Here is a 26,069-nt window from a genome sequence, read left to right on the forward strand (position 1 = left end):
TAATCAAAAGATATGGAAGAGATAATATTGTTGCTTATTTCCAAGTTTTTTTTCAAAATATTGGAAGGGAAATAAAAAAACGTTAAAACTGATTAAATGGGTTAGGGGGGGGGGGGGGGGGGGGGGGTAAATTTGCCATTTTAAAATTTTTAACGGAGAAAATTGAACTTCCTTAGTGTTAGGGACCTTTTAGCAAACATTTTCTAAAAGTAGGACTGTTCAGCTAATATGCTTTTCTTAGGGACTAATAAGCAATTATTTTGCCACGTAGGGACTAATCAGCAAAAATCCCAATCAAAAAAGGCATAAACCATAAATCAAAAAACTTAGCAACAGAAAACAGTGCACAACACTGTTAAAGAGTAAGACTTTCAAACCATATGACATTTAAAACAAATATTAAGCCCTCTCTAAAGCTGCCTCAACCAAGCTCAAACTTCCATAAGCTAAGACATGATGACTATGTAAAACAGATATGAAAGGGATTAGTTGGTTTACCTTCCATTTGCCAATGGAAGATGGGTGGTCCCAAAAAGATTAAATGACTGTGTTTAGAGCATGGAATTTCAGGCCATGCCATGTCCCATGGCTTGGTAGGTAAGAAGCACCTCTACATTTAGAGGTGCTCAGTTGGAGGGAATAGCCAGTCTATCTACGCTAACATTGGGAATAGCCAGAATTCAAATAAAAAGAAAAATTCTCATGAGTGAAATTCAAGTACCTGTCTCTTATTTTCCATAAACAAATTCCCCCATTCATTTAAAAGTTAAAACATTTTTGTTGGGAATATAACCGGGTAGAACTCACCCCTAAAAGCTATCCGTCATAGGGAGGGTGCCCATTCCCTTATAACCCATCCACATCCATTTCACATGTCTGATGTGGGACTATTGCTTTTGCGTGGAACCCCAACAATTTCCTCCTCCACGTGGAAGCAACGTGGACCATCTCGCCCCTCCACGCTACGGCAACGTGTACGTGGGAACCACGAGATAACTACACCAGGGTTTCCGAGATCTTCCCCGAGGGACATTCCCACCCTCGGAGGCAAACCGGGGTTTCGATCTATAGAGTGTTAGGATCAACCCTATAATATTCAGTCTCTCTATAGATTAGAGGGTTAGGATCAACCTATGGAAATGATTTTGGGGCACAACCTATTTAGGCTATGGCCATCTAATGGAAATGATTTTGGGGCACAACCTATTTAGTGGGAGATCGTGACCCCCTCAAACCATCATTACCCTTAGTGGCTTTCATGTAATAAATGACAAAAAGTTGAGGTATTTTAGAATACCTCTTCATCATCTCTCACCCTTTCTCTCTACCAATCTTGAACCCTACACCTCTTGGTGAGAGGTCGTTATCCCCTCAAACCACTAGAGTATGTTGGAAGTTGGTGTCAACATTCTACCATTGTAAGTTTATGAAAGCTAAACAACGTGAGACTCTGAACAGGGAAATGATATTTGCACTCCCTTGCATTAATTACGGCACTCAAGAATTGTAGCAGTCCAGAGGAAAGTGTAAATAAGTAGAGGAGTGTCATTATCAAAATAAGATTTTCCTAAAAAACAAAAGTGATTAAATAAGGTGCAACACCCCCTGAAACCTTTGTCTTGATGACCTTCCCCTTGGCGCTTTCCTTGGCTTCCACCCCATGCTCGGACTACTAGAAAGTGGTAATTTTCATTTGCAAACTTACCCCTCCCATTTTGCTTAACCACTTATTAAGGGCAAAACATTTCTTATGAGATTTATTTTTCATTTTTTAATCTCATCTTCCCCAGTTGGAATGAAAAATTTATGTTCTCATCCCCGTTTAAAGGAGGATCTGAATATGAATCGGATCATGATATAATTCTGATTCCTGATTCCGACAATCAAAACGAAACCTTAGCCTATATAAAGATGCTGGGACCTCTCCTATATTGTCTGTGTGAACATAGTTTCAACATTTATCTATTTTGCAAGAGAAAATGGTTTGTGTGCATCTGCACATATAGCTTATCTGTGCATGGCTGCACAAACCATAGTAGGGGCCCCATTTTTTGGGGGATCCAAAGCATTCATTTGGAAGGGTGTGTACCAAAAATCAGCCATATAGGATCATCCTAACCTAATCAAAGTTGGAGGGGAAAATGGACAGACACTGTTCTGCCCATTTTTCCCCTCCACAAATGGCAGGGTTAGGATGATCTTAAAAGGCTGATTTTTGGTACACACCCTATCCGTGGAAGGGCCTTCCAAATGAATGCTTTGGATCCCCAAAAAATGCCTCCCCCCCCCCAATGGTTTGTGCAGCCATGCACATATAGCTTATCTGTGGAGCTGTACACAAACCATTCCTCTAATTTTGCAAATATTGTGGTTTCTCTTTTGAAGTGATTTTATACGGTGTAAGCCAGTCCCTTATTTTTCAAAACCTCTTGGAACCATTTTTAACAGAAAGATGACGTTTTCGGCATACCCGTAGAGTACAAGAACGTCGAAAACAGACAAGAAACGAATAAATTATGAATTTCTGAAGTTTTGGAAAAATTGTCGCGTCGGCCGTCCGATAATTGCGGACGTCCGAGGATCTACTGTCGCCAAACGTGGTAATCATGGACGTCCGCCCCACCCGCGAACCCAGATTTCTCCAAAACACGATTTTTGACCTTTTTGTACTAAAACGACCATAACTCCTTCGTTTGAATTCCAATTCGCGCGAGGTTGGATCTGTTGAATTCGTATTGACGAGAGGAATCCATAGAACCTAATTTCAAGCTCTAAAATCCTCAAATCTAATTATCATATTTAATCTAAGCTTTTAGGGCATAACCCAAGCCTAGATTCTTAGAGTTTCAAAACTAAATTCTTAGTTTCATAGGGATCCATAAATCTATACATAAATTCTTATATGATTCTTTACATCAAACCTAACAATCTAAATTATCATAACAAGTCTAATTAGATCCTCATTTTAGGGTTCTTTTTATTCATCTAATCAATAAAGATCATAAGTCTTACCTCGATCTGAGATCTCTCTTTCCAAATAGCATTCTTCTTCTTCTTCTCCACGCAAATCTCCTCTTACGGCTGGAGCAAACGGTTTAGGATTTCTTAATGGTTGGAAATTCTCCTTAAGAGGTTATTTATAGGCTTTCTAAAGAAGCCCTAATTCTAATTAAATTCTTAATGACCGAAATACCCTTGATTAAAAAAGGGGGACGAATTTTAAAGGAAAGGGTAAATTCAGGTATTTAATGCAAACTACTTGGGCGTCCAATTTTGGTAAATGCACTAAAATACCAAGTTAGCTTTAGGTGGTGCCCCAAATTATAATGTGATAAAACAAGAGCCCTAGCTTTGTTGTTTTGACCCCACACAATACATAAGTGGGTCCCACATTTTCATGACCCACATTTTTATTTTCCAACCGGATCGTCAAACGTCCAACTAATTCCCAGCCAACCACTTCTTTTTTGCTTCACTGTGAAGCATCTTACATAAAGGCCAGATAATGAGAACGTAGAAACTTATATGGTTTCTGGGTCTTATAAGAGGAATAAGTAGAAACTTAACGGTAGAAAGTTATTTCTGGGTCCTATCAGAGGTATAAGTACTCATGTATACAAGACTAAGACCATTGATCCTTTAGAACATGAAGCAAAACCCTCTCGTATCTTGGTCTCATTCGGATCTCACTTCCCATGCACAAGCAAAACCCTCTCGTAACTCGGGTCAGGTCGGGTCGGGCCCCTTCAAACTCAGCTCGACCCGAGATTCATGCGGGCTATTGAATGCTCAACCCGGCTCGACCCGAAACCCATGAAACCTGAACCCAACCCAGGCTATTTTCGGGTCGGGTCGATGCGGGTCGGGTAAAACCCAGCTCGAGTTGCAGCCCTAGTGGCAATCCAACCGAAACCAAACTGAAAATTCGGTTTCGAACCGATTCAAATTTCAAACCGAACCGATGCCCCCGATTTCCAATGATTATGAGTAAGGGGTGGCGAAATTGGCCGAACCGAACCGAAAATTCAAATTTCAGTTTGGTTTCATGCATTTAAAAGATTTTTAAAAGCTGATGAGCTAGAGAGAGAGATAGAAGATTTTAAATAATATCCTAGGGTTTAATAGAGAGAGATTTTCTTGTGAACATGAGCAATATTAGAGACCGCTAATGGCATTATCAATTTATCATGATGGCCATTACCCTTGGTGGCGTTCATGTAATAAACTACAAAAAGTCGAGGTATTTTAGAATATCCTAGGGTTTAATAGAGAGAGATTTTCTTGTGAACATGAGCAATATTAGAGACCGTTAATGGCAATATCATGATGGCCATTACCCTTGGTGGCGTTCATGTAATAAGCTACAAAAAGTCGAGGTATTTTAGAATACCTCTTTTCTTCTCTCTCTCTCTTCCCCTCTCTCTACCGATCTTGAACCCTACACCTCTTGGTGGGAAATCCTGACCTCAATCAAACCACTAGAGTATGTTGGAGATTGGTGTCAACATTTCACCAATTTAAGTTTATAAAACCAACAAAATGCGAGACTCGAAATAGGAAAATGATACTTGCACTCCCTTGCATTAACTACGGCACTCAAGAATTGTAGCAGTCCAGAGGAAAGTGGAAACAATAGAGGAGTGTCCTTATCAAAATAAGATTTTCCTACAAAAAGTGATTAAATAAGGTGCAACCCCCCTGAAACATTTGGCTTGATCACCTTATTCCCCTTGCCTCTTTCCTTCCCTTCCACCCCCTGCTCGGACTACTAGAAAGTCTTAATTTTCATTAGCAAACTTACCTCCTCCCATTTTGCTTAGCCATGTATTAAGGGCAAAACATTTCATATGAAAAAAAATTAATTTTTTTTACTTTTTTTATCTCATCTTACCCCAGTTGGAATGAAAAATTTATTACACTTTTTTTCTCATCCCGAATAGAATCATTACATAATTCTGATTCCTGATTCCCACAATCAAAACGAAACCTTAGCCTATCCAAAGATGCTAAGACCTCCTATATTGTCTTTGTGAACATAGCTTCAACATTTATCTATTTTGCAAATATTGTGATTTCTCTTCTGAACTAGTTGCAGACCCGTGCGTTGCACAGAACGCAAAACAAAGAAAAATTTGATAAAAGATAATTGAAGAAATTTTCCTTAAAATTGTAACATCTATGGACATTTTTTTTTTTTGAAGTATCTATGAACAACTTTCTTTTGCAGACGAAAAAAATTTAAGATAATATTCTTATTTAGTGATTTCAAAATTAGAAATCAACTTCTTAGATAAAGACTACTACCAAAACCTCGCTATTGAATCAACAAATAAGATTAAGGAAAATTAGGAAGAAACAAATCAAGAACCATGCGGCGTTTAGAAAGTAGATTTGTCTTAGATGTAGGAAGCAGAGCTCACACACAATGATCGTGGAGAAGAAAGTATGCACAATCCAGAAAAGAGTGATAATATCAAATACAAAAATGCAGATATGAACTCACCTTTTGCAATTGATAAAACGGTGGCTTCTCCAGAGCCGGAGGTGTATGAATGACGATTTGCAGAAAAAGTCGATCCACGGAGGGGAGTGGCCGATTGTGGTGCTGCAAATCAAAAACCCAAAACAAAAAATTTGGGCTCCTACAATGCCCAAATGGTTTAAAATGATTTGCCAGGTTAGCTAATGTGAAAAATGTTAATTTATGCACTGATTACTATAGAAAGAATTTTGGCCCCTTGCAGTTATTTAGTAGGCAAAAGATATGGTGATCTCCTTAGGTTTTATTTGAGGAAGAATATAATAACATCTCTAATCAAAAGATATGGAAGAGATAATATTGTTGCTTATTTCCCAGTTTTTTTTCAAAAAATATTGGAAGGGAAATAAAAAAATGTTAAAACTGATTAAATGAGTTTTTTTTTGGGGGGGGGGTAAATTTGCCATTTTAAAACTTTTAACGGAGAAAATTGAAGTTCTTGAGTGTTAGGGACCTTTTAGCAAATATTTTCTAAAAGTAGGACTGTTCAGCTAATATGCTTTTCTTAGGGACTAATAAGCAATTATTTTGCCATGTAGGGACTAATCAGCAAAAATCCCAATCAAAAAACTTAGCTACACAAAACAGTGCACAACACTGTTAAAGAGTAAAACTTTCAAACCATATGACATTTAAAACAAATATTAAGCCCTCTCTAAAGCTGCCTCAACCAAGCTCAAACTTCCATAAGCTAAGACATGATGACTATGCAAAACAGATATGAAAGGGATTAGTTGGTTTACCTTCCATTTGCCAATGGAAGATGGGTGGTCACAAAAAGATTAAATGACTGTGTTTAGAGCATGGAATTTCAGGCCATGCCATGTCCCATGGCTTGGTAGGTAAGAAGCATCTCTACATTTAGAGGTGCTCAGTTGGAGGGAATAGCCAGTCTATCTACGCTAACATTGGGAATAGCCAGAATTCAAATAAAAAGGAAAATTCTCATGAGTGAAATTCAAGTACCTGTCTCTTATTTTCAATAAATAAATACCCCCATTCATTTAAAAGTTAAAACATTTTTGTTGGGAATATAACCGGGTAGAACTCACCCCTAAAAGCTATCCGTTAGAGGGAGGGTGCCCATTCCCTTATAACCCATCCACATCCATTTCACATGTCTGATGTGGGACTATTGCTTTTGCGTGGAACCCCAACAATTTCCTCCTCCACGTGGAAGTAACGTGGACCATCTCGCCCCTCCACGCTACGGCAACGTGGACGTGAGAACCACGAGATAACTACACCAGGGTTTCCGAGATCTTCCCCGAGGGACATTCCCACCCTCGGAGGCAAACCGGGGTTTCTATCTATAGAGTGTTAGGATCAACCCTATAATATTCAGTCTCTCTATAGATTAGAGGGTTAGGATCAACCTATGGAAATGATTTTGGGGCACAACCTATTTTGGCTATGGCCATCTAATGGACAGTTTGGATCATCCTTTGGTGCGGGCCATACCGTACTTTTTAATAAAGTGAGGAGTGCCATCATCCAAATACCGGAGTGCTAATAACATTTCCCTTATTTTATTTACAATATGGTATTTCTAGTTATATATAATTATATATAAATACAGATTTATTTATTTTGAACGGACGGAATTTTTTTAGAGTGAAAGATAGGAGTTAATACAAAGGAGGTCGCAGGAGCAAAAATAACAGCTAGAAGACGAATGCAGAAAAAAATAATCAAAATCAAGGAGGTAAATCGTCAAATATCTCTAGCAAAGGGCGATCGACTCTAGCTCGAGCAATATAGCGAGAGAAAAAACAGAGATTTTTTTGGCTCTCCTTCGTTCTCTCTCATGTACTTTTACCGTTTAGCGCTTTAACAATTCATATTTATAAGGTTTCTAATGACCTTAGCCTCTCTACTATGGTTTTAAAACAAGGAAAAGCGGGCATTTCGTAATTTATTTTTCTCCTAAATTCACTCTTGTTTACACGTAGCTATCCAATTTTCTTACCTTCGATTTCAGAACTAATTTCTCTCTCTATCGAACCTGCCCTAAGCCCACGCCCTTATGCATCTCTCTATCTCAAACCCCTCTCTCATTCAACCAACCCACCAAAAGGTGATTCAAGCAAAGAGACCAGATGAGTACTCAAATCTTGCCATGTTTGAAATATTTCCATGAGATTTCTTCCAATTAAACTATATAAATGTGGGATTTTCTTTTCTGTTGAAGGTACAATGGATGTCTATGCCTCCTACAATTTCAACTACCACATTATGTGATTTCCCTTTTTAACCCTTTCTTCCTGCATTAGAACATGGAGAACATTAATGGGGATCTTTGTTATTTCTTGATCATGTAACTAGGTTCAACCTGGAGTTTTTTTAAACGGGAAACAATATAAGTTTCTGTACTATGTCTAGGGGATATAATCAATGGCATTGTTAAGAGCATCTTTCCTATTGTCTTGCATTTGTTTTTACTGTTGATGAATTGAATCGATGAAAACCATGAAAACATCCCTGTTTTAATTACATGAAGTCCAAGTTTGGACTTCTATATTCTCCCAAAATTTTCAACTTCCATGTTTGTTAATGTTATTCTCTGTTTTTTTGTTTTTTTTTTGAATGCTGATTGTTAATGTTGTTCTTGCTGTCTATTTAATTTGATAATCCTTTTCTCAATCTGCAGGTAATGCCAAGGATCTTCATTGAACATGATCTTCTCTAGACATGTGTTTCCAATATAGTATATGTTTTAGATATGACGGATCACCGTGGATGCTACTTCATCTTTGTTTGATTGGAATTTCAAAGTGATGAATACCCTCTTTAGTTCGAATTGTCTTTGTGAGCTTAGCTGCTTTATAATTTGAAGTGTTTTCCAGATTCAGAATGTATGAAAAAATTCATCTAATCTTATACAAGAGATCCTCTTCTATCTTCACATGCTGCAGGAATTTATGTTCTAAATTCATCAACTCTAGCATGTTTCATAAAACTTCTGTTTCTTGAATAGACATCGCCCTCTCTGTTATGGATATGGAGGTGGTTTAAAATGGTTAGAGAGGCTCTTTTACATAAATGCTATAGTATATTCATAGACATTGATTCAATTGCTCGCTTATTCTACCTTACTTGCTATGTGCCTACGCATTGGCAAATTTATTACTCTGAGAGGTATGAGATTCACAAACCACAAAGTCTAATGATAGAGTGTTGCTCCATTGCAATGGAGTTTGGAATTTTAATATTTTTTGTTTTGTTTTTTTGGTTATGCAGGTTACCAATGTGGCTAGCTGATGCTTTTTGTCACTGATTGAGGCAACAGAATCAGTAGGTAGAATTAGTAGGTTGAGCTTGCTCGCCACATGCAGCAGCAATGCTCGATAATTCTTTATTAGCTGGTGAGATGGGAGAGGTGAATGGGTCAACAAAATTGTTTCTATCATTGCAGCTAATCTCTATATTGATTTCTTCATAATAGTTCTTGATCTGCCTATGCAATCTCTCGCCCTGTTTCCGGATGTGTTTATCCCCACTATATTTCAAGCTGCGCTATATTTCAAGCTTCACTTCACCCAGAATTATCAGTATTTGTAGTAAAGACGGCAATAAGCATTGATTGAAGGATCTGGATGTGAACTTCTTAGCGTGAGTTCTTTCTACAGGCAGCTTGCCATATGCTTTGCCGGATTCCATTATAGGTTTACATTCTATGGGATAGAGCTTTCTCTCCGAGTTTTTCATTTTAGGCTTACATTCTTATGTGGCTAAGAACTGACAGATTTTAGCTCCAGTTTTTCAAAACAAAGTTCTATTTTATGACAGTCAATGATTTTTTTTATATTGTTCATGGATTAATTTAATTCCAACTATTATATTGCTTTTGTGTGACCTTCTATGTAATACTTGCCTCTTCTCTTACTGCTATGTTTCTTATTTCTTGAAGTTGTTTGGTTCTTATTTAAGTGAGTGCCATAGAAAAACAAAGAAGGGTCTAGGCTCTTGCGGTAATATGACATGAAGCGTTTTTGTGTGCCTTCATCCATCTTATGTTTTTAAATCAACATTGTCTAGACGTGTTGTAGCATATTAGTTCAGCATCTTGACCATCACTCTTATACATGGAAATCCATTTCATTTTGTTTTAACTTAAGTTTTTTAAAGTTATTGTACTATAAAAATCCAAATTATGTTTCTTTTATATCCCATGACTCTGCCTTGAGTTGATCGGGGCAGAATTCGAGCAATCTTTAATTAGTCTGGATCGATGGTCTGTTTTCCTTTTTAAATTCATTGCTGAATATCGGTTCTGATTTTTATTTTTACACAATTCTTGGATTCAAATTGGGGCATTGGGGAACAATCTAAAGTGTTATATAGAGAGATTTTCCCTCCCATTCTTTTAAATTGTGAAGCAGCTCATCTTCTTTTAAAACACAATGTTTCTATAGAGATGGATAGAAGTATCTGCATAATTTTGATGCTTTCTTAGTGTATATGTAATTTTGTAATGTTTCAGTTTTGGGTTTTATTTGTCCAATCACTGCATTAGGATTATGTTTTATGAAGCTCTTGGCAATAAGCATTGATTGAAGGATCTGGATGTGAACTTCTTAGCGTGAGTTCTTTCTACAAGCAGCTTGCCGTATGCTTTGCCGGATTCCATTATAGGTTTACATTCTATGGGATAGAGCTTTCTCTCCGAGTTTTTCATTTTAGACTTACATTCTTATGTGGCTAAGAACTGACAGATTTTAGCTCCAGTTTTTCAAAACAGAGTTCTATTTTATGACAGTCAATGATTTTTTTTATATTGTTCTTGGATTAATTTAATTCCAACTATTATATTGCTTTTGTGTGACCTTCTATGTAATACGTGCCTCTTCTCTTACTGCTATGTTTCTTATTTCTTGAAGTTGTTTGGTTCTTATTTAAGTGAGTGCCATAGAAAAACAAAGAAGGGTCTAGGCTCTTGCGGTAATATGACATGAAGGGTTTTTGTCTGCCTTCATCCATCTTATGTTTGTCTGCGCTTTTTTGACGTCAAATCACATCAACAGGGTGCGATTTATCCTACAAGGGTGCGGAAAAATATCGCCCAAGAAAAATTACAAATGGAAACATTGTATTTTCAGATGAATAACACCAGGGCATGGCGCACATGTGTTAGAGACCGTTAATGGCATTCTCATGGTGGCCATTACCCTTAGTGGCTTTCATGTAATAAATGACAAAAAGCAGAGGTATTTTAGAATACCTCTTCATAATTTCTCAACCTTCTCTCTACCAATCTTGAACCCTACACCTCTTAGTGGGAGATCGTAATCCCCTCAAACCATCATTACCCTTAGTGGCTTTCATGTAATAAATGACAAAAAGTTGAGGTATTTTAGAATACCTCTCATCATCTCTCAACCAATCTTGAACCCTACACCTCTTGGTGAGAGGTCGTTATCCCCTCAAACCACTAGAGTATGTTGGAGGTTGGTGTCAACATTCTAACGTTTTAAGTTTATGAAAGCTAACGTGAGACTCTCAACAGGGAAATGATATTTGCACTCCCTTGCATTAATTACGGCACTCAAGAATTGTAGCAGTCCAGAGGAAAGTGTAAATGAGTAGAGGAGTGTCATTATCAAAATAAGATTTTCCTAAAATAAATAAAAAAGTGATTAAATAAGGTGCAACACCCCCTGAAACCTTTGTCTTGATGACCTTCCCCTTGGCGCTTTCCTTGGCTTCCACCCCCTGCTCGGGCTACTAGAAAGTGGTAATTTTCATTAGCAAACTTACCCCTCCCATTTTGCTTAACCACGTATTAAGGGCAAAACATTTCTTATGAGATTTTTTTTTCATTTTTTAATCTCATCTTCCCCAGTTGAAATGAAAATTTTATGTTCTCATCCCGTTTAAGGGAGGATCTGAATATGAATCCGATCATGATATATTCCTGATTCCTGATTCCGACAATCAAAACGAGACCTTAGCCTATATAAAGATGCTGAGACCTCTCCTATATTGTCTGTGTGAATATAGTTTCAACATTTATCTATTTTGCAAGAGGAAATGGTTTTTATCTGTGCATGGCTGCACAAATCATAGTGGGGGCCACATTTCTTGGGGGATCCAAAGCATTCATTTGGAAGGCCTTTTCATGGATAGGGTGTGTACCAAAAATCAGCCCTATAGGATCATCCTAACCTAATCAAAGTTGGAGGGGAAAATGGACAGACACTATTCTGCCCATTTTTCCTCTCCACAAATGGCAAAGTTAGGATGATCCTAGAAGTCTGATTTTTGGTACACACCCTATCCGTGGAAGGGCCTTCCAGATGAATGCTTTGGATCCCCAAAAAATGCCCCCCCCCCCTCTCAATGGTTTGTGCAGCCATGCACATATAGCTATTCTGTGGAGCTGCACACAAACCATTTCCTCTAATTTTGCAAATATTGTGGTTTCTCTTTTGAAGTGATTTTATACGGTGTAAGCCAGTCCCTTATTTTTCAAAAAGTACTGTACGGACCACACTATAGGATGATCCAAATCATCCATATGATGGGCCATAACGTAAATAGGTTCTCAACTCAACTCAACAAGCCTTTGTCCCAAACTAGTTGGGGTCGGCTAAATGAATCCTTTAGGTTGTGCCCAAAAAAGCATTTCCACTGCAAATATTATATGGCTTCAAGAGATATAATAATTGGCCTTCTCGAACTTTGTTGCAACTTTGTAAATTGAGCGCCCACGGTGTCGGAACTAGTTCCTAGGTTCATATACCTGTCAACAGGGCCAACGTTTATCCCCCATTGGCGGGATCATAGTTCTTATGTTCATATATAGGCCAAAGCCTGTGCCCCTCCGACGGGGCCTTTTTCTGAGTTCATATAATCTAAGCCTCTCAATAGGTGTTCAAAGTTCACACAGTTCGAAAGAAGGTGTTCAAAGTTCACATAATCCAAAAGGAAGTGTTCACAGTTCAAAGTGAGTGTTTCACATAAGTTCCAAAGTGGATTCATATATAAAGAATGTCTGATAGCTCAAAGATTCATATAGTTAGAAAAACTGAAGGGGTTTCACAAATCCAAATTATTCCATCTGAAATATGTACTAGATAACAGGGTTCAATAGAGTTCATATGACATTCAAAGATAGTAATTCACATTGATTTTTCATAAGGTTGTCAATGTGGATGGTCACACAGTGGTCAAAGTTCATAATTGTGAAGGAATCACAAATGGGTTTTCATAAAAGTTTCATATATTGGGAAAAGCATTCAATGTAAGTCTCTTTGTCTTAAGATTCAATAGATTTCAGAAAATAACGGAATTAGCATGCAAGACCCAAGTTAAGTTTAAAGCTTATCAATGGCTCCAAAGATTCAGAGAGTTTGGGATTCACAATCAACAATGGCATAGTGTTCGAAAGGTAAATCGCAGCACTAAAGTAGTACGAAATTACGTACCTTGAAATCGAACTACTTCCCTTTTTATAATCACCTACAATCAAAAGTACGAATATTTTCATGAGTCTTATCGCTAATTTCACTCTCATTAAACACATGCATATTCCTACCAACACGAGACACCCTTTGGTGCCTCTTCGGGAAAAAATCGGTAAACCGTCATAAGGTTCTTCTTAGCATTTTAGGATTATCATCATTATAAAATTTCCAAAACCTCTTGGAACCATTTTTAAGAGAAAGATGACGTTTTCGGCATACCCATAGAGTACAAGAACGTCGAAAATGGACAAGAAACGAATAAATTATGAATTTCCGAAGTTTTGGAAAAATTATCGCGCCGGCCGTCCGGTATTACGGACGTCCGAGAATTGCAGACGTCCGAGGATCTACTGCCACCAAACCTGGTAATCATGGACGTCCGCCATTTTCCAGACGTCCGCCCCACCCGCGAACCCAAATTTCTCCAAAACGCGATTTTTCACCGTTTTTGCACTAAAACGGCCATAACTCCTTCGTTTGACATCCGATTCGTGCGAGGTTGCATCTGTTGGATTCGTATCGACGAGAGGAATCCATAGAACCTAATTTCAAGCTCTAAAATCCTCAAATCTAATTACCATATTTAATCTAAGGTTTTAGGGCATGACCCAAACCTAGATTCTTAGAGTTTCAAAACTAAATTCTTAGTTTCATAGGGATCCATAAATATATATATATATAAATTCTTATATGATTCTTTACATCAAACCTTACAATCTAAATTATCATAACAGGTCTAATTAGATCCTCGTTTTAGGGTTCTTTTTATTCATCTAATCAATAAAGATCATAAGTCTTACCTCGATCTGAGATCTCTCTTTCCAAATCGCACTCTTCTTCTTCTTCTCCACGCAAATCTCCTCTTACGGCTGGAGCAAACGGTTTAGGGTTTCTTAATGGTTGGAAATTCTCCTTAAGAGGTTATTTATAGGCTTTCTAAAGAAGCCCTAATTCTAATTAAATTCTTAATGACCGAAATACCCTTGATTAAAAAAAGAGGGACGAATTTTAAAGGAAAGGGTAAATTCGGGTATTTAATGCAAAGTACTTGGGCGTCCAATTTTGGTAAATGCACTAAAATACCAAGCTAGCTTTAGGTGGTGCCCCAAATTATAATGTGATAAAACAAGAGCCCTAGTTTTGTTGTTTTGACCCCACACAATACATAAGTGGGTCCCACATTTTCATGACCCACATTATTTTCCAACCGGATCGTTAAACGTCCAACTAATTCCCGGCCAACCACTTCTTTTTTGCTTCACTGTGAAGCATCTTACATAAAGGCCAGACAATGAGAACGTAGAAACTTATATGGTTTCGGGGTCTTATAAGAGACATAAGTAGAAACTTAACGGTAGAAAGTTATTTCTGGGTCCTATCAGAGGTATAAGTACTCATGTATACAAGACTAAGACCATTGATCCCTTAGAACATGAAGCAAAGCCCTCTCGTATCTTGGTCTCGTTCGGATCTCACTTCCCATGCGCAAGTTAAAGGTCAAAAAAAAAAAAAAAGGGTTTAGCTTTTTTGGAACTCTATAGTCTAAACGGGGCATGATCTGGTATCAACTGAACATGAGCTCAGAGCCTCAGATCATCCGATCATACTGTAATCAATGGAATTTAGCTTACCTTATGGTTGCCTTTTGGATCAATGGACCTGATCACGTAAATGAGACTGAAATGAGCCCACAAATAAGTGTCTACTAATAAGATCACTTTCCTGTAGTAAGCAAAATATCCAAAGACGCCATATTCGGTAGCAAGTGTTGTTTTCTTATATGGCTGGAAAGAAAGTGTCCATTTACAATATATGGCTGGAAAGAAATCAAATGCTTTTTGAAGGGAAGAATTCGCATAAGCAAGATACCCTCCGCATCATCCTTCATACCATTCGAAGCCGTGTCCTGCATCTCAACCTGCTAAATAATTCCTCCTCTTCTTGTGCTAAAATAGCTAAAAACTTCAACCTCCCAGTTTTCAACATCGAAAGAGTTCCCAAATTTTGCCGATGGATCCCTCTTGACCCTTCTTTCCTCAAGCTTAATTTTGATGCTTCGCTCTCTGTTGGAGAAGCCTCCATGGGAGGAATTATTCGAAATCAGTTTGGAGAATCCCTCGGCTGTTACTCTCTTGTCGAGATCCCATCTTCTATCCATGAACTGGAATTGGAAGCTGTACTTCATGGTTTCGTCCTTGCAGTTCAATTGAACGCAAATCATTTATGGATTGAATCTGACTCTACAAATGCGGTCCAGGTGATCAAGGGTTTTCAGAAATGCCCTTGGAGAAAGATTGGTACTCTCTGTTCCATCAGAACCACCCTACAGAAATTTGAATCCTGGAAAATTTCGCATGTGTGGAGGGAGTCAAACATGGCTGTTGACATTTTGTCTAAATGTGATTACCATGTCAAGGGTGTTTCAATCCTTTCTAATTTTTGGTCCCCTTCTCTAAATGTTGTAAATGTTTCCGATGCGTCGGGAACTACTTATGAAAAAGATTGTAACCTTCTTATTTTCTATTAATATATCTGGTTGGGGTCCGCCTAACCTCGGCTTACCTGCCCAAAAACGAAAAGAAAAAAAAAGTGCTTTTTTCTTCAAACAAACACCAAAGAAGCAATAGGGGTATTTTAGATATTCTTGTAAAAAGAAGGGTCTAACTTACAGAAAAGGATTATATAAGACGACGCTGCCCCGAGTCCCTAACCCTCTGTGCCCAAGTCCTGAATATTCTAGCCATCTTATCGGAGGGTCTGTTGAGGAATTCTAATGCAATGCTTGAAGAAACCTGATCAACGGTCCACATTCATTGAACGGGTAAAAAGCCATCTAATTCGAAGGTTAGGGTTTCTAGATCGGTGCTGTTTTTCTTATTTTGATTATTAATGCCTTGATTGCCCAATGATGGAAAACTTATGGTTTGGATCAGTGGAATGGATTTTTCATTTTGAGCCTTGAAGCATCTTCTTCTTCTTCTTCTTCTTCTTCATCATTACTTTCTTCTTCTTCTTCTTCTGTGTGGAAAGGCTCTCAATGAAAGCCATTGTAATCACTGTAGATGAATATCAATAGCTATGAGATCTGAGGGCTTAACTCAAAGACCAAACGCCTTTCTCTTTTAAGAATCTTTGAGACATTGAATTTTTAATATGTTTACTGTTCACATTTATATAGTTTATGAAATGTCTTATATTATTTACCAGTTACATGCTTTTGATTTAGTTTCTTATTGCTAATTAAGCAAAATTACTTGCTTGATAGTTTTTTTTATAGTCTCTCTTACCTTCTGTATTGTCTTTCATGAGTAGCTGTGTACAAATTGAGTGTTTCTATTTTCTAATCTTAGCTTAGGAGATTATTAGAATTCTCGCTTCTTAGAATCCCATTTGTTTTGTGCTCAAATCAAAATCCCATGTGAAATAATTGCTGTCCTGTCTTGCTCGATGATCTAGACCATTCATTTGTTTGTGCTCCTTTTAGTGCCTATGGGCGATGGGGTTTTTTTTCTTCTGCTTTTATTCGATTTTATTATCTCTGTCACCTTTAAGTCCAAAAAATGATCTGTGTGGATCAATGAGAAGTGGTCTCTGGCCTATTTGGGCTTGTTGGGGACAACAAATTCAAATGACATGGAGATTAGAGAAGTGCTTCAAGGGCTTCGGATCATTGATCCCAGCCTCTTTGACAGCATAATGGTCGAGGGGGATTCCCGTAATGTCATAAGATGGATCCAGGGGTCTTTGCTTCTATATTCACTTCTTATTTTTCATTAAAAAGGAGGGTTAGATGCAGTGGCTACTGTAAATTTGCTATGGGCTCGGGACTTTTAAAATGGTAAAATATATCACAGCATATCTTACTAGATCTGATTGTTGGATCATTAGTGTGTAAGATTAGGCTACCTATTCTAGATTAGCTAGTTAGGTTGGACTAGGTTTGTTCTTATTTTTAACCCCCTAAATCTTATATCTATCAGACCATGTTTATCTCTCTTAAGTGCTTCATATAATCACTAGTTATGGTTATTGTAATCAAGCAAGATTAGTGAAATCTCATTTGTTTAACACGCAGATTCTTCAGATATTCTGTAACCATGGAATGCCCGATGATGGAAAATCTTATTTGGTTTGGAGCGGTTGCTTGGTTCTTCTTTTAGAGCCTCAAAGCATCACCATCTTCTTCTTTTTCTTCTCATCATCTTCATAATCATCATTTTTTTCTTCTTGTTTTGTGGAGAGGCTCTGAAAGAAGAACCAAAGCAGACACCGTCTATGAATGTCAAAAGCTATGAGATCTGAGGACTTTTCCATGGCCAGAACCCTGTTCTTGTCTGTTTCTAATCATTACAACTGTTCCTCTACATATTTTCAAAATGTCTTATGTGTCCTTTTAAGATACAGCGTTTAGGGCTTTGACAGTCTTTTCCCCTTTTTAGACATTTCATACATAGGCCGATCCGAACCGTTCGTCCCATGGTTCTTATTTTGGATCGGCGGTGGCCGGAATATTACGTTGAGTAGATGCTTCTAGCCATCTGATCGGAGGGTCTGTTGAGGAATTCACTGAACGGGTAAAAAGTCCTCTAATTGGAAGGTTAGGACTGCTAAATCAGTGTGGTTTTCCTCACATGCAGTGTATATTCCTTTTTTGACAATTGATGCCTTGATTGCCCAATGATGCAAAACTTATGGTTTGGAGCAGTGCAATGGATTTTTTCATTTTGAGCCTTGAAGCATCATCATCATCATCATCATCATCATCACAATCTTCTTCTCTTCTTCTTCTTCTTCTTCTTCTTCTTCTTCTATATGTGTGGAAAGGCTCTCAATGAAAACCATTTTACTCACTGTCGATGAATTTCAAAAGCTATGAGATCTGAGGGCTTCGCTAAAAGGCCATACTCCCTTCTCTTTTAAGAATCTTTCAGACATTGAATTTAACATGTTTACTGTTCACATTTTCATAGTTTAGGAAATGCCTTATTGTAGTTCCCAGTGCATGCTTACCTAGGCATGGCAATTCTAGTCACATCTGATTTAGTTTCTTATTTCAAATTATGCAAAATTACTTGCTCAATAATTTTTAATAGCATCTCTTACCCTTTCATTTTTTTCTGTATTGTTTTTCATGAGTAGTTGTACCAATTGAGTGTTTCTATTTTCAAATCTTAGTCTGTAACTGCCTTAGGAGATTCTTAGTATTCGCTTCTGAAAATCCTATTTCTTTTGTGCTCAAATCAGAATCCCATGCGAAATAATGCTATCGTGTATCTGTTTGATGATCTTGACCATTCATTTGTTTGTGGTCCTTTTAGTGCCTTTGGGGGAATTTTTTGCTTTTATTGTGTTCTTCTCTTTAGCCCCCCCAATTCCCTAAATCTTATATGTGACTCGCAATGTTTATCTCTCTTAAGTGCTTTATATAATCACTAGTTATGGTTTTTGTGATCAGGCAAGATTATTGAAATCTCATTTATTTATATGGTATAAGAGCTGTCAATCTAATCAATATAGCACTAACTCACTTGTGAAACTTGTGGCCGAGGCCTAATCACTTTATCCCCCTCCACCCCGTCGCTAGAAACCAATCCAACAAAAACTCTCATCTTGTTCCGTTCTTTTTCCTCTTTTCCTTTGGCATTTCTTCAATAAGGTAGAGGAGGGGGGAGGGGGAGCACATCCATCACCAAGTTCCCACGTTAACTTGCTTCCATTCATTGGCATCGCCTTGACCGACTTTTGCTTTGCTTATCCCTGCTCAAAACCTTTTGTACATCTCCATAGGAAGAACATTGGAGGTTTTTATTGGGAAAAAGTTGCCGGAGTGCATCTACAAATTCATTGCAATCCTAAGAAAATTGTTTTTATTGTCAGCAATAGCAGGAAGATTCTTTAAGGCCCTGTTTGGTTGGACAAAAGCCAGGGACCTGAAGGGGTTTTGCTTGGTTTTTGGGTGCCATCTGAGGAAACACCATTGTTGGATTTCCAAATAGAGCCAAAAGGGATTAAATGTAGGAAGACTACTTAGGATGTCTCCTGCTTGTCTCAGGCTGGTCTAGTGATGTGACATGCTTGTCTCCTGCTAGTAAAATCCAAGCAAAAAATACTTTTTTTGTGGTTTTTTCCTTGGATTTTGTGAGGTGAGTCAAGCACGCCACTAGACGTTAAAGCAAAAAGTTTTTGCTTTGGTTTCTTTGGAATGATCTCTCTCTCTCTCTCAATATTGGGAACAACACCTTTTATCCACACACTCCTTCCTTTTGTCCTAAGCAAAATCCTCACTCTACTTATTGTTATTGTACATTTCATTTTTAAAAGGAAATTCCTTATAATGTCTAAATATCTCAAGTGTTCATGTTGTCGCTGGTAATTGTCGTCGTCATTATCAGCCATTTGTTGTCCTTTTCTTTCTTACTTATGATTTACTCTCAATTTACATCTTTTTATCTTTGTTCTATTTTCCTTGAGGTGTCTTGATTGAGGTGCGTGCCTGAAATAGTAATTTTTTTTTGTCGAGGTCATCAATTGTTTTGAGGTGCGTGCCTGAAAGAGTATTCCATCTTTATTGAAGATCGATAGTTAAAATTGATCCATGATAACTCTTCCATTGCGGCACTTGTCCATAGTGACTCATTTGTATGAGAATCAATATTCAGAGTTGGCTATTGAAGACTTGCCAATCGAGGCTCGAGTTCCCTCCTACCCATATAAGCAACGGTCTATTAAAATCCTTTGGATTTTGACAGCCATCTTTGATGCTCGTCATAAAAGTTTCACGTTTGACAATCTTCATTGGCATCTGTTGTCATCATCAACAACCAACATTTGACAACATGCATTAGTCATCATAATCAGTGGGGATTCATCATTGCCTTCGATAGGGTTCATTTGAGACTACAATCAAGAATCATTAGGGTATGTTGATGATGATAACATACTCAGAGAATCATTAGGGTATGTTGATGATGATAAAATACTCAGAGAATCATTAGGGTATGTTGATGGATTCTAATTTTATTTCAGAGAATTTTAATGTAATCGTATGCCACATACATTTAAGGTGGCATGTTAGAATATATTAGATCCAATGAATCATTAGGGTGTTAGATTAGGCTACCTATGCTAGTTTAGGTAGTTAGATTTGGATAGCAGTTACCTTTATCCCTCTAAATCTTATCTCTCTTATTCCATGTTTGTCTCTCCTAATTGCTTTCTAGAAGTGCAGGTTATGGTTACTGTAATCAAGCAAGATTAGTGAAATCTCATTTATTTATAAATGTAATCTTGAATGATTTCAACCAACCACAATCAGTACCTAACTAGAGCATGGTGATGTGGATAAAGATGAGCTTGGGAAAAGATATTCCCAATCTAATTTCTGACTACCTAATTTATCACCCAATAATTCAACGATTAGATCATATGAGCAGTCATATTGTATGAGATCTGAACTATTCTAACATTCACCTAGAAGTCTTTAGTGAGATTATCTAAACAAATGATTCAAACATAGAGAAGTTATATGGTGGCCGACCATGTGGAAACAAGGTCGGAGAGAGAAAACCCCCCACCCTTGATTTTTGGTCCAACAAAAGCACCTCTTTTTGACTTTTTGTTGGATCAAAAATCAAGGGTGGGGGGTTTTCTCTCTCTCCACCCTTGTTTCCACACGGTCGGCCACCGTATAAAAACTCCCAAACATAATATGTAGTTGCGATGGGAGCTGGAACTGTTACAGGAGGGATGCACAAGACATTCTGTTAGGATCGTTTGATGGATTGAAAATTGACACATATTTGGTTACAATCAAATTCTCAAATTAAGAACTGTACTTAGAATATGCCAATTTGATAGATGCTGTTGACACTGATAATGAATGCTTCGGATGATGGAATGATGGTTAGTGGTTACTGATGTATGTTGACATGTATCAACAAGTGATGGTGACCGATGCCAATTGTTAAAGAAGGTGTCAGTTGCAAGATAAGCAACGAAGAAGGCTTATGATCAAAGTCCCAAATTATGAACTGTAATTAGAATCTGCCAATTTGATACACGCTGCCGACACTGATAATGAATGCTTCTGATGATGGTAACTGATGTATGTTGATGTGTATCAACGAGTGATGGTGACCAATGCCAATTGGCAAAGAAAGGTGTCCGTTGCAAAATGAGTAGCGAAGGCTTATAAAAACTAATTAGTCAGATAGAAGTTTGCTTCAATACGTTGAGTGAGACTCGAGCCTCGATGGGCGAGTTTTCATGGGCCAATTTTGGATACCGATCTTTATAGAAATGGGTTACTATGGACCGGTGCCTTAATGAACAAAAGTAGACCTTGATAGGTGAGTCATCACGGGTCATTTTTCGCTATTGATCCTCTTGAAAGTTAGAAAATTATTTTAGACACGCACATTAAGAGAATCGATGTACCTCAACTAAAAAGAGCTCATATTTCATGCACACACTTCAATTGAGGCACCTTAACTGAAATAGACCAAAGAAAAGAAATTAGGGTTTGGATAAATATATATAAATTGAGATTAAATTGAAAGTACAAAACAAAGTGACAATAAACGATTGATGACAACGACAATTGTCAGCGACAAATTTCTTTTACAAATGAGGTGTGTAATATAAATATGTGGAGTGATATAAATAGGTTGAATGAGTTTTATGCTTAAGGCAAAAGGGAGGAGTGGTTGATTAAAAGAAGAGATTGCTAAATGCGAGGAGATAAAATTTAGAAATGAGAATGGATGAGGGTTTCATAAGCAATATGGGGTTGAGATTATGGTAAGGGCAAAGGAAATGGATGGTGTAAAATGGATGGGTACCTGTACGCATTTGGGAGATTTTGGAAAGCTGAAATGGAATGGTTTATTGCTATCAATTTTGGGAGAGGTTTGTTGTTTTGCTAAAGGAAAACTAAAGAGGGTGTGAGGATTAAAATGGTGGGGTCGTATTGTTCCTACCGTTTCCCTTTTAATGACACTTCCTTGAACGCTTCTGTTGTCTCAACAAGAGGTCGGATTGCATGCTAAGGATGCTAACTGCCAACATAACACTTTTTTTTTGCTTTAGTTGTTGCATGGGAGTAGCTCGAATCGATGGCTTACCAATTCTTTACAATCGATATTTGTAATTTGATATTTGAGACTGAGAATTGATTTGACCTTGTATCTTTTATTAGTTTTAAGATTGCTATTCCATATTCATGACTTTCAATTCTGATTTCAAAACATTTGTTATTCATATAGATATAAGGGAATCAACATGTGCTATGTGCAAAACTAACCCTTGAACAATTAGGTGTCTTTAGGGGGGTCTGTCAAGAAAAGATTAGCCACTGATTTATATAATTATTGGCATTACATGCTGGGGCATGTTTGACATGGGGCCAAGGCCATGTGCATCAGCTCATGGGGACTGCAGACACGTGATACGTATTACCTAAGGTTGGGGTAGTACACTAGTACCTAAGGTTGGGGTAGTACGTAAGGTTGGGCGGAGATTGGAGTATCAGGTGTGACAAAAGCATTAGTCATAGAGGTGTTTTTTGCACCAATATTGCTTGCCTAAATGTATATGTTCATTCTGCTGTATATATTATGAAGAGAGATGCTAAGCCGAGCCGGTTCCATATAAGCCCACCCTGATTGTGGATGACACAATTAGTGGCAACTTGGGCTGGTGTTTGGGCTTACTTTAAACTTACTTGGGGTGAGCTTGTGCTTATTTCTCAAAGCTTGTGTTGAGATTTAGTTGTGCTCGATTACACTTGGTTTATACCGAGAAACTGCTCTTCTCATATACAAAGTTATATATGTTTGATTTAGGCTATTGATATCCGTTCAGGTTTGTTTTGACACTTTCTGCTTGGCTGCTGAACTTTTTGGGAATTGTAATAGTCGCCGACAATTTAATACTAGGTTAGTTAGCCCCATACTCCCATTATCAAAACATGGCCAGGTGGTTCTCAGTAGCCATTTGTTATTTTCTATATTTATGAGTATATAATAATATATGTATGTTCTTAATAAGTAAATACCCTTTTCTCCTAATACATAGCAGAGCACTACAAGGTGGAGCATAATAAAATTAGATTTGGTGACTTCTAGATTGATGATGTATTTCTCTTTCTTTAGTTAGACCATCTATTTATTTGCATTTTTTAATCACGTTGTTGGTGATGAATGTTAATTAAGATGCATTGCTTATCATGAGAAATTATATGGTGTCCGCCCTTTACATATAAAGGGCGGAGAGAGAAAAAATCAACCACGTTGATTTTTAATCAAGTTAAAAGTCAAAAAAGGGAAGTTTGACCTGGATAAAAAATCTAGGGGGAGGGTTTTTTCTCTCTTTGCCTTTTTTGTTTGACGGTCGGTCACCATATAAAAACACGCTATCATTGCAAAAATGAAGAGACATTGATTTCGTTTTTTATTATTTTTTTTCATATTTTTTGTATTATAGTGATTAATTAGTTGATACTCATACCATTTATTATTAGCCTTTTATTGCATATAAATTCCATTTAGTGATTTGTTTGTATTCTCCTTTTCTTTAATGAAATTTTCACCATTCAAAAAAAAAATGGTATGTTTGTAGATTGAATAGTATGGATTTTTTATTTTTTTTTGAATAGTATGGATGAAGATAACGTTCTTTATTTTCCACATTTTCTAAATCCTAGATGATTTCATTCCATTATGTATTCTGGCGAAGTTCACACCAAAAGTGCACGTTGATTACAAAATCTATACTGAATATCCCCTAGGGCTGACTCCAACCACTTTCGTTGTATATTTTCATGTAAACTCCTTCTCTTTTCTACCTTATCAAAACTAAAATACATACAAAATATTAGGTAACACTTCAAAACATCAAGCAAATCAAAATTTTAAAAAAATGAAATTGAAAAAATTTCGAACTTAATTAAAGAGGAGAGTCAAAAGGTCTGCATCTATCGGTGTAAATTGAGGATCCCTCTAGGTAAGATGTAAACTTCAGTGGTTCAAGTTACTTTTTTCACCTGTAATAAAACAATGGGAGACAAAAAATTCTGAAAAAACAATTCCTTTCCAAACAGTTGGTGCGATCCAAACCTGGCAAAAGGGGGTACTTGGGAGTGGGAAAATTTTTGGAAAATGAATTTACTAGTTTGATTAACTCATTTTCTCATGGATTTTTTTGGTATTTGGGAGGATATTGTACTGCTCATCTAGTCTAGGGCATATAGTGTTAAGATTATCTCTTGAAGGGGCTTAGAATCTTCCTCGGATAGTTTTTGGTGTGGACCAGTGGCAATTGGATAGCATGCAACCTAACCTTGTGGTGTTGCTATGAGTTGTTTTACCCTTTCAGCCTTGGAGCGCTTCTAGTGATGTGGACACAGGGTAATTAGCCTAGGGTAATTAGTTTCTTTCCATGAAGGTTAGTAAGGGTTTTGAGATTTTTGTTGATGTTGTGTGGTGTAGTACATTGAAGGGGACCTCAGCCATTATAACTGGCCTATTATAGTGCATTCTAATCTATCTATAAATAGAGGGAGGGCTACCTTTGAAAGGCAGTTTTTGGAGATCCAGAAATTTTGGCAACCGTACTTTTCTGACTGTAATCTGCCCTGCATTGCAAAGAGGTTTTATTAAAGTTTTTTTTTTAATCTCTGTTATTGAGATTTTGAAGATGTTCATTAGAGTTTCCTACTTGTTTCCTTTCTTCTTAGCATAAAACTCAATTTTTGCCCATGCTCCATCGTAATTCGTGTTGAATTGAATTGATTACTTGGTTCTCAACAATTAGACCTCTGTTTCTCAATTTGCCAATATGACCATAGCACTCTGTTTCATCATCTTGCTTTCTCTCGACCATTTATTGAGCTGCAAACTTCCGATATAATAATTCTAAAATAAAATATAAAATTGACTATTAATTATTATTATTATTATTCTTATTTTGTTTCTTTGAAAAATTCCTTTTAAAGTTTTAGGTAATCAAACTTCTCACTCCAGGTAGAATTTTGTTTTTTCCAGCCAGTTTACAAGTCACTGAGCTTTGGATGAATTTGGATGAACAACCAAATTGCCAGTAGGATTTACAACCAAATACACACTAAAATGCTGATATTGTTTAGTTGATACGGCAAGAAATGGAAAAAAAATTCGGTATACCTTCTAAATTTATTATTCTCGATACATTTCTTCTAAAGTTAGTTACGTTTCTTTTCTACCTTCATCGTATCTTGGGCTCCCTTTAGGGGTTGGAAAACTGAGAAAAGAGCTTTGGACCCCTATTGTAGAAAGAATAGAAAGAAGGTTGAAAACCTGAAAAAGAAACCTTGTTTCAAAGGATGGAAGATTGGTGTTAGTCAAGGTAGTTTTGGCTAACATACCCGTGTACTATCTGTCCTTATTTAACTGTCCGATGAGTGTAATTTTGAGAATTGAAAAGATTCAAAGAAGATTTTTGTGGAGTGGGTCAAATAATAAAGGAGGAATCCCTTTAGTAAAGTGGGATAAGGTTTGTGTTCTTATAAAGAATGGAGGGCTGGGGATCCGGCGATTGAAAGAGTTCAATCGTACTCTCTTGGGCAAATGGCTATGGCGTTTTGGTGTAGAACAATCTTCATTATGCGTAGAAGTTATTGGGAGCAAGTATGGTTTCCTATAGGGTAACTGGTGTTCGGATGATACGTATAGTAAGAGAGGAGGGACCGTTTGACGTAATATTCTGAGGTTCAAGCAAAGCTTTGAGGCGGGAATTCGGTTTAAACTATATATAGGAGATTGTATCAAATTTTGGTTGGACTCATGGTGTTCCGCTAAACCATTCCCTGTGTTGTTCTTGGTGGCCTTGGACAAAGAAGTGAAGGTGTGATTGCTTCGAGAGAATTCACAACAAGGTGGTTTGGAATCCTTGTTTCAGAAGAAATTTCTTTGAGCGAGAATTACCGTTTATCTCTCAGATGCTTCAACTCCTTGAGGGGTGCTATATAAAAAGAAGTGGAGTGGACAAAAGGATATGGATATGGGATTCATCTGGCTTCTTTTCCGTGA

General features: G+C 37.3%; 1 protein-coding gene and 1 long non-coding RNA gene across 2 annotated transcripts; both read left to right on the forward strand.

The window, feature by feature from the left end:
- Positions 1–14,785: 14,785 nt before the first annotated feature.
- On the forward strand, positions 14,786–15,532 carry LOC143888797 (uncharacterized). The gene has a single exon (XM_077393199.1). The coding sequence runs from the start codon at positions 14,786–14,788 to the stop codon at positions 15,530–15,532; it is 747 nt and encodes a 248-aa protein (XP_077249314.1).
- A 194-nt stretch (positions 15,533–15,726) lies between these two features.
- On the forward strand, positions 15,727–23,128 carry LOC143888196 (uncharacterized). The gene is made up of 2 exons (XR_013254502.1): positions 15,727–15,849; positions 22,867–23,128. It is a non-coding gene; the product is annotated as an uncharacterized LOC143888196 (long non-coding RNA).
- Positions 23,129–26,069: the final 2,941 nt, after the last annotated feature.

The sequence above is a fragment of the Tasmannia lanceolata genome, unplaced genomic scaffold, assembly GCF_043159265.1.
Source record: "Tasmannia lanceolata isolate RefF3 unplaced genomic scaffold, GAP_Taslan_0.1 ptg000012l, whole genome shotgun sequence".
Classification (NCBI taxonomy): Eukaryota; Viridiplantae; Streptophyta; class Magnoliopsida; order Canellales; family Winteraceae; genus Tasmannia; species Tasmannia lanceolata.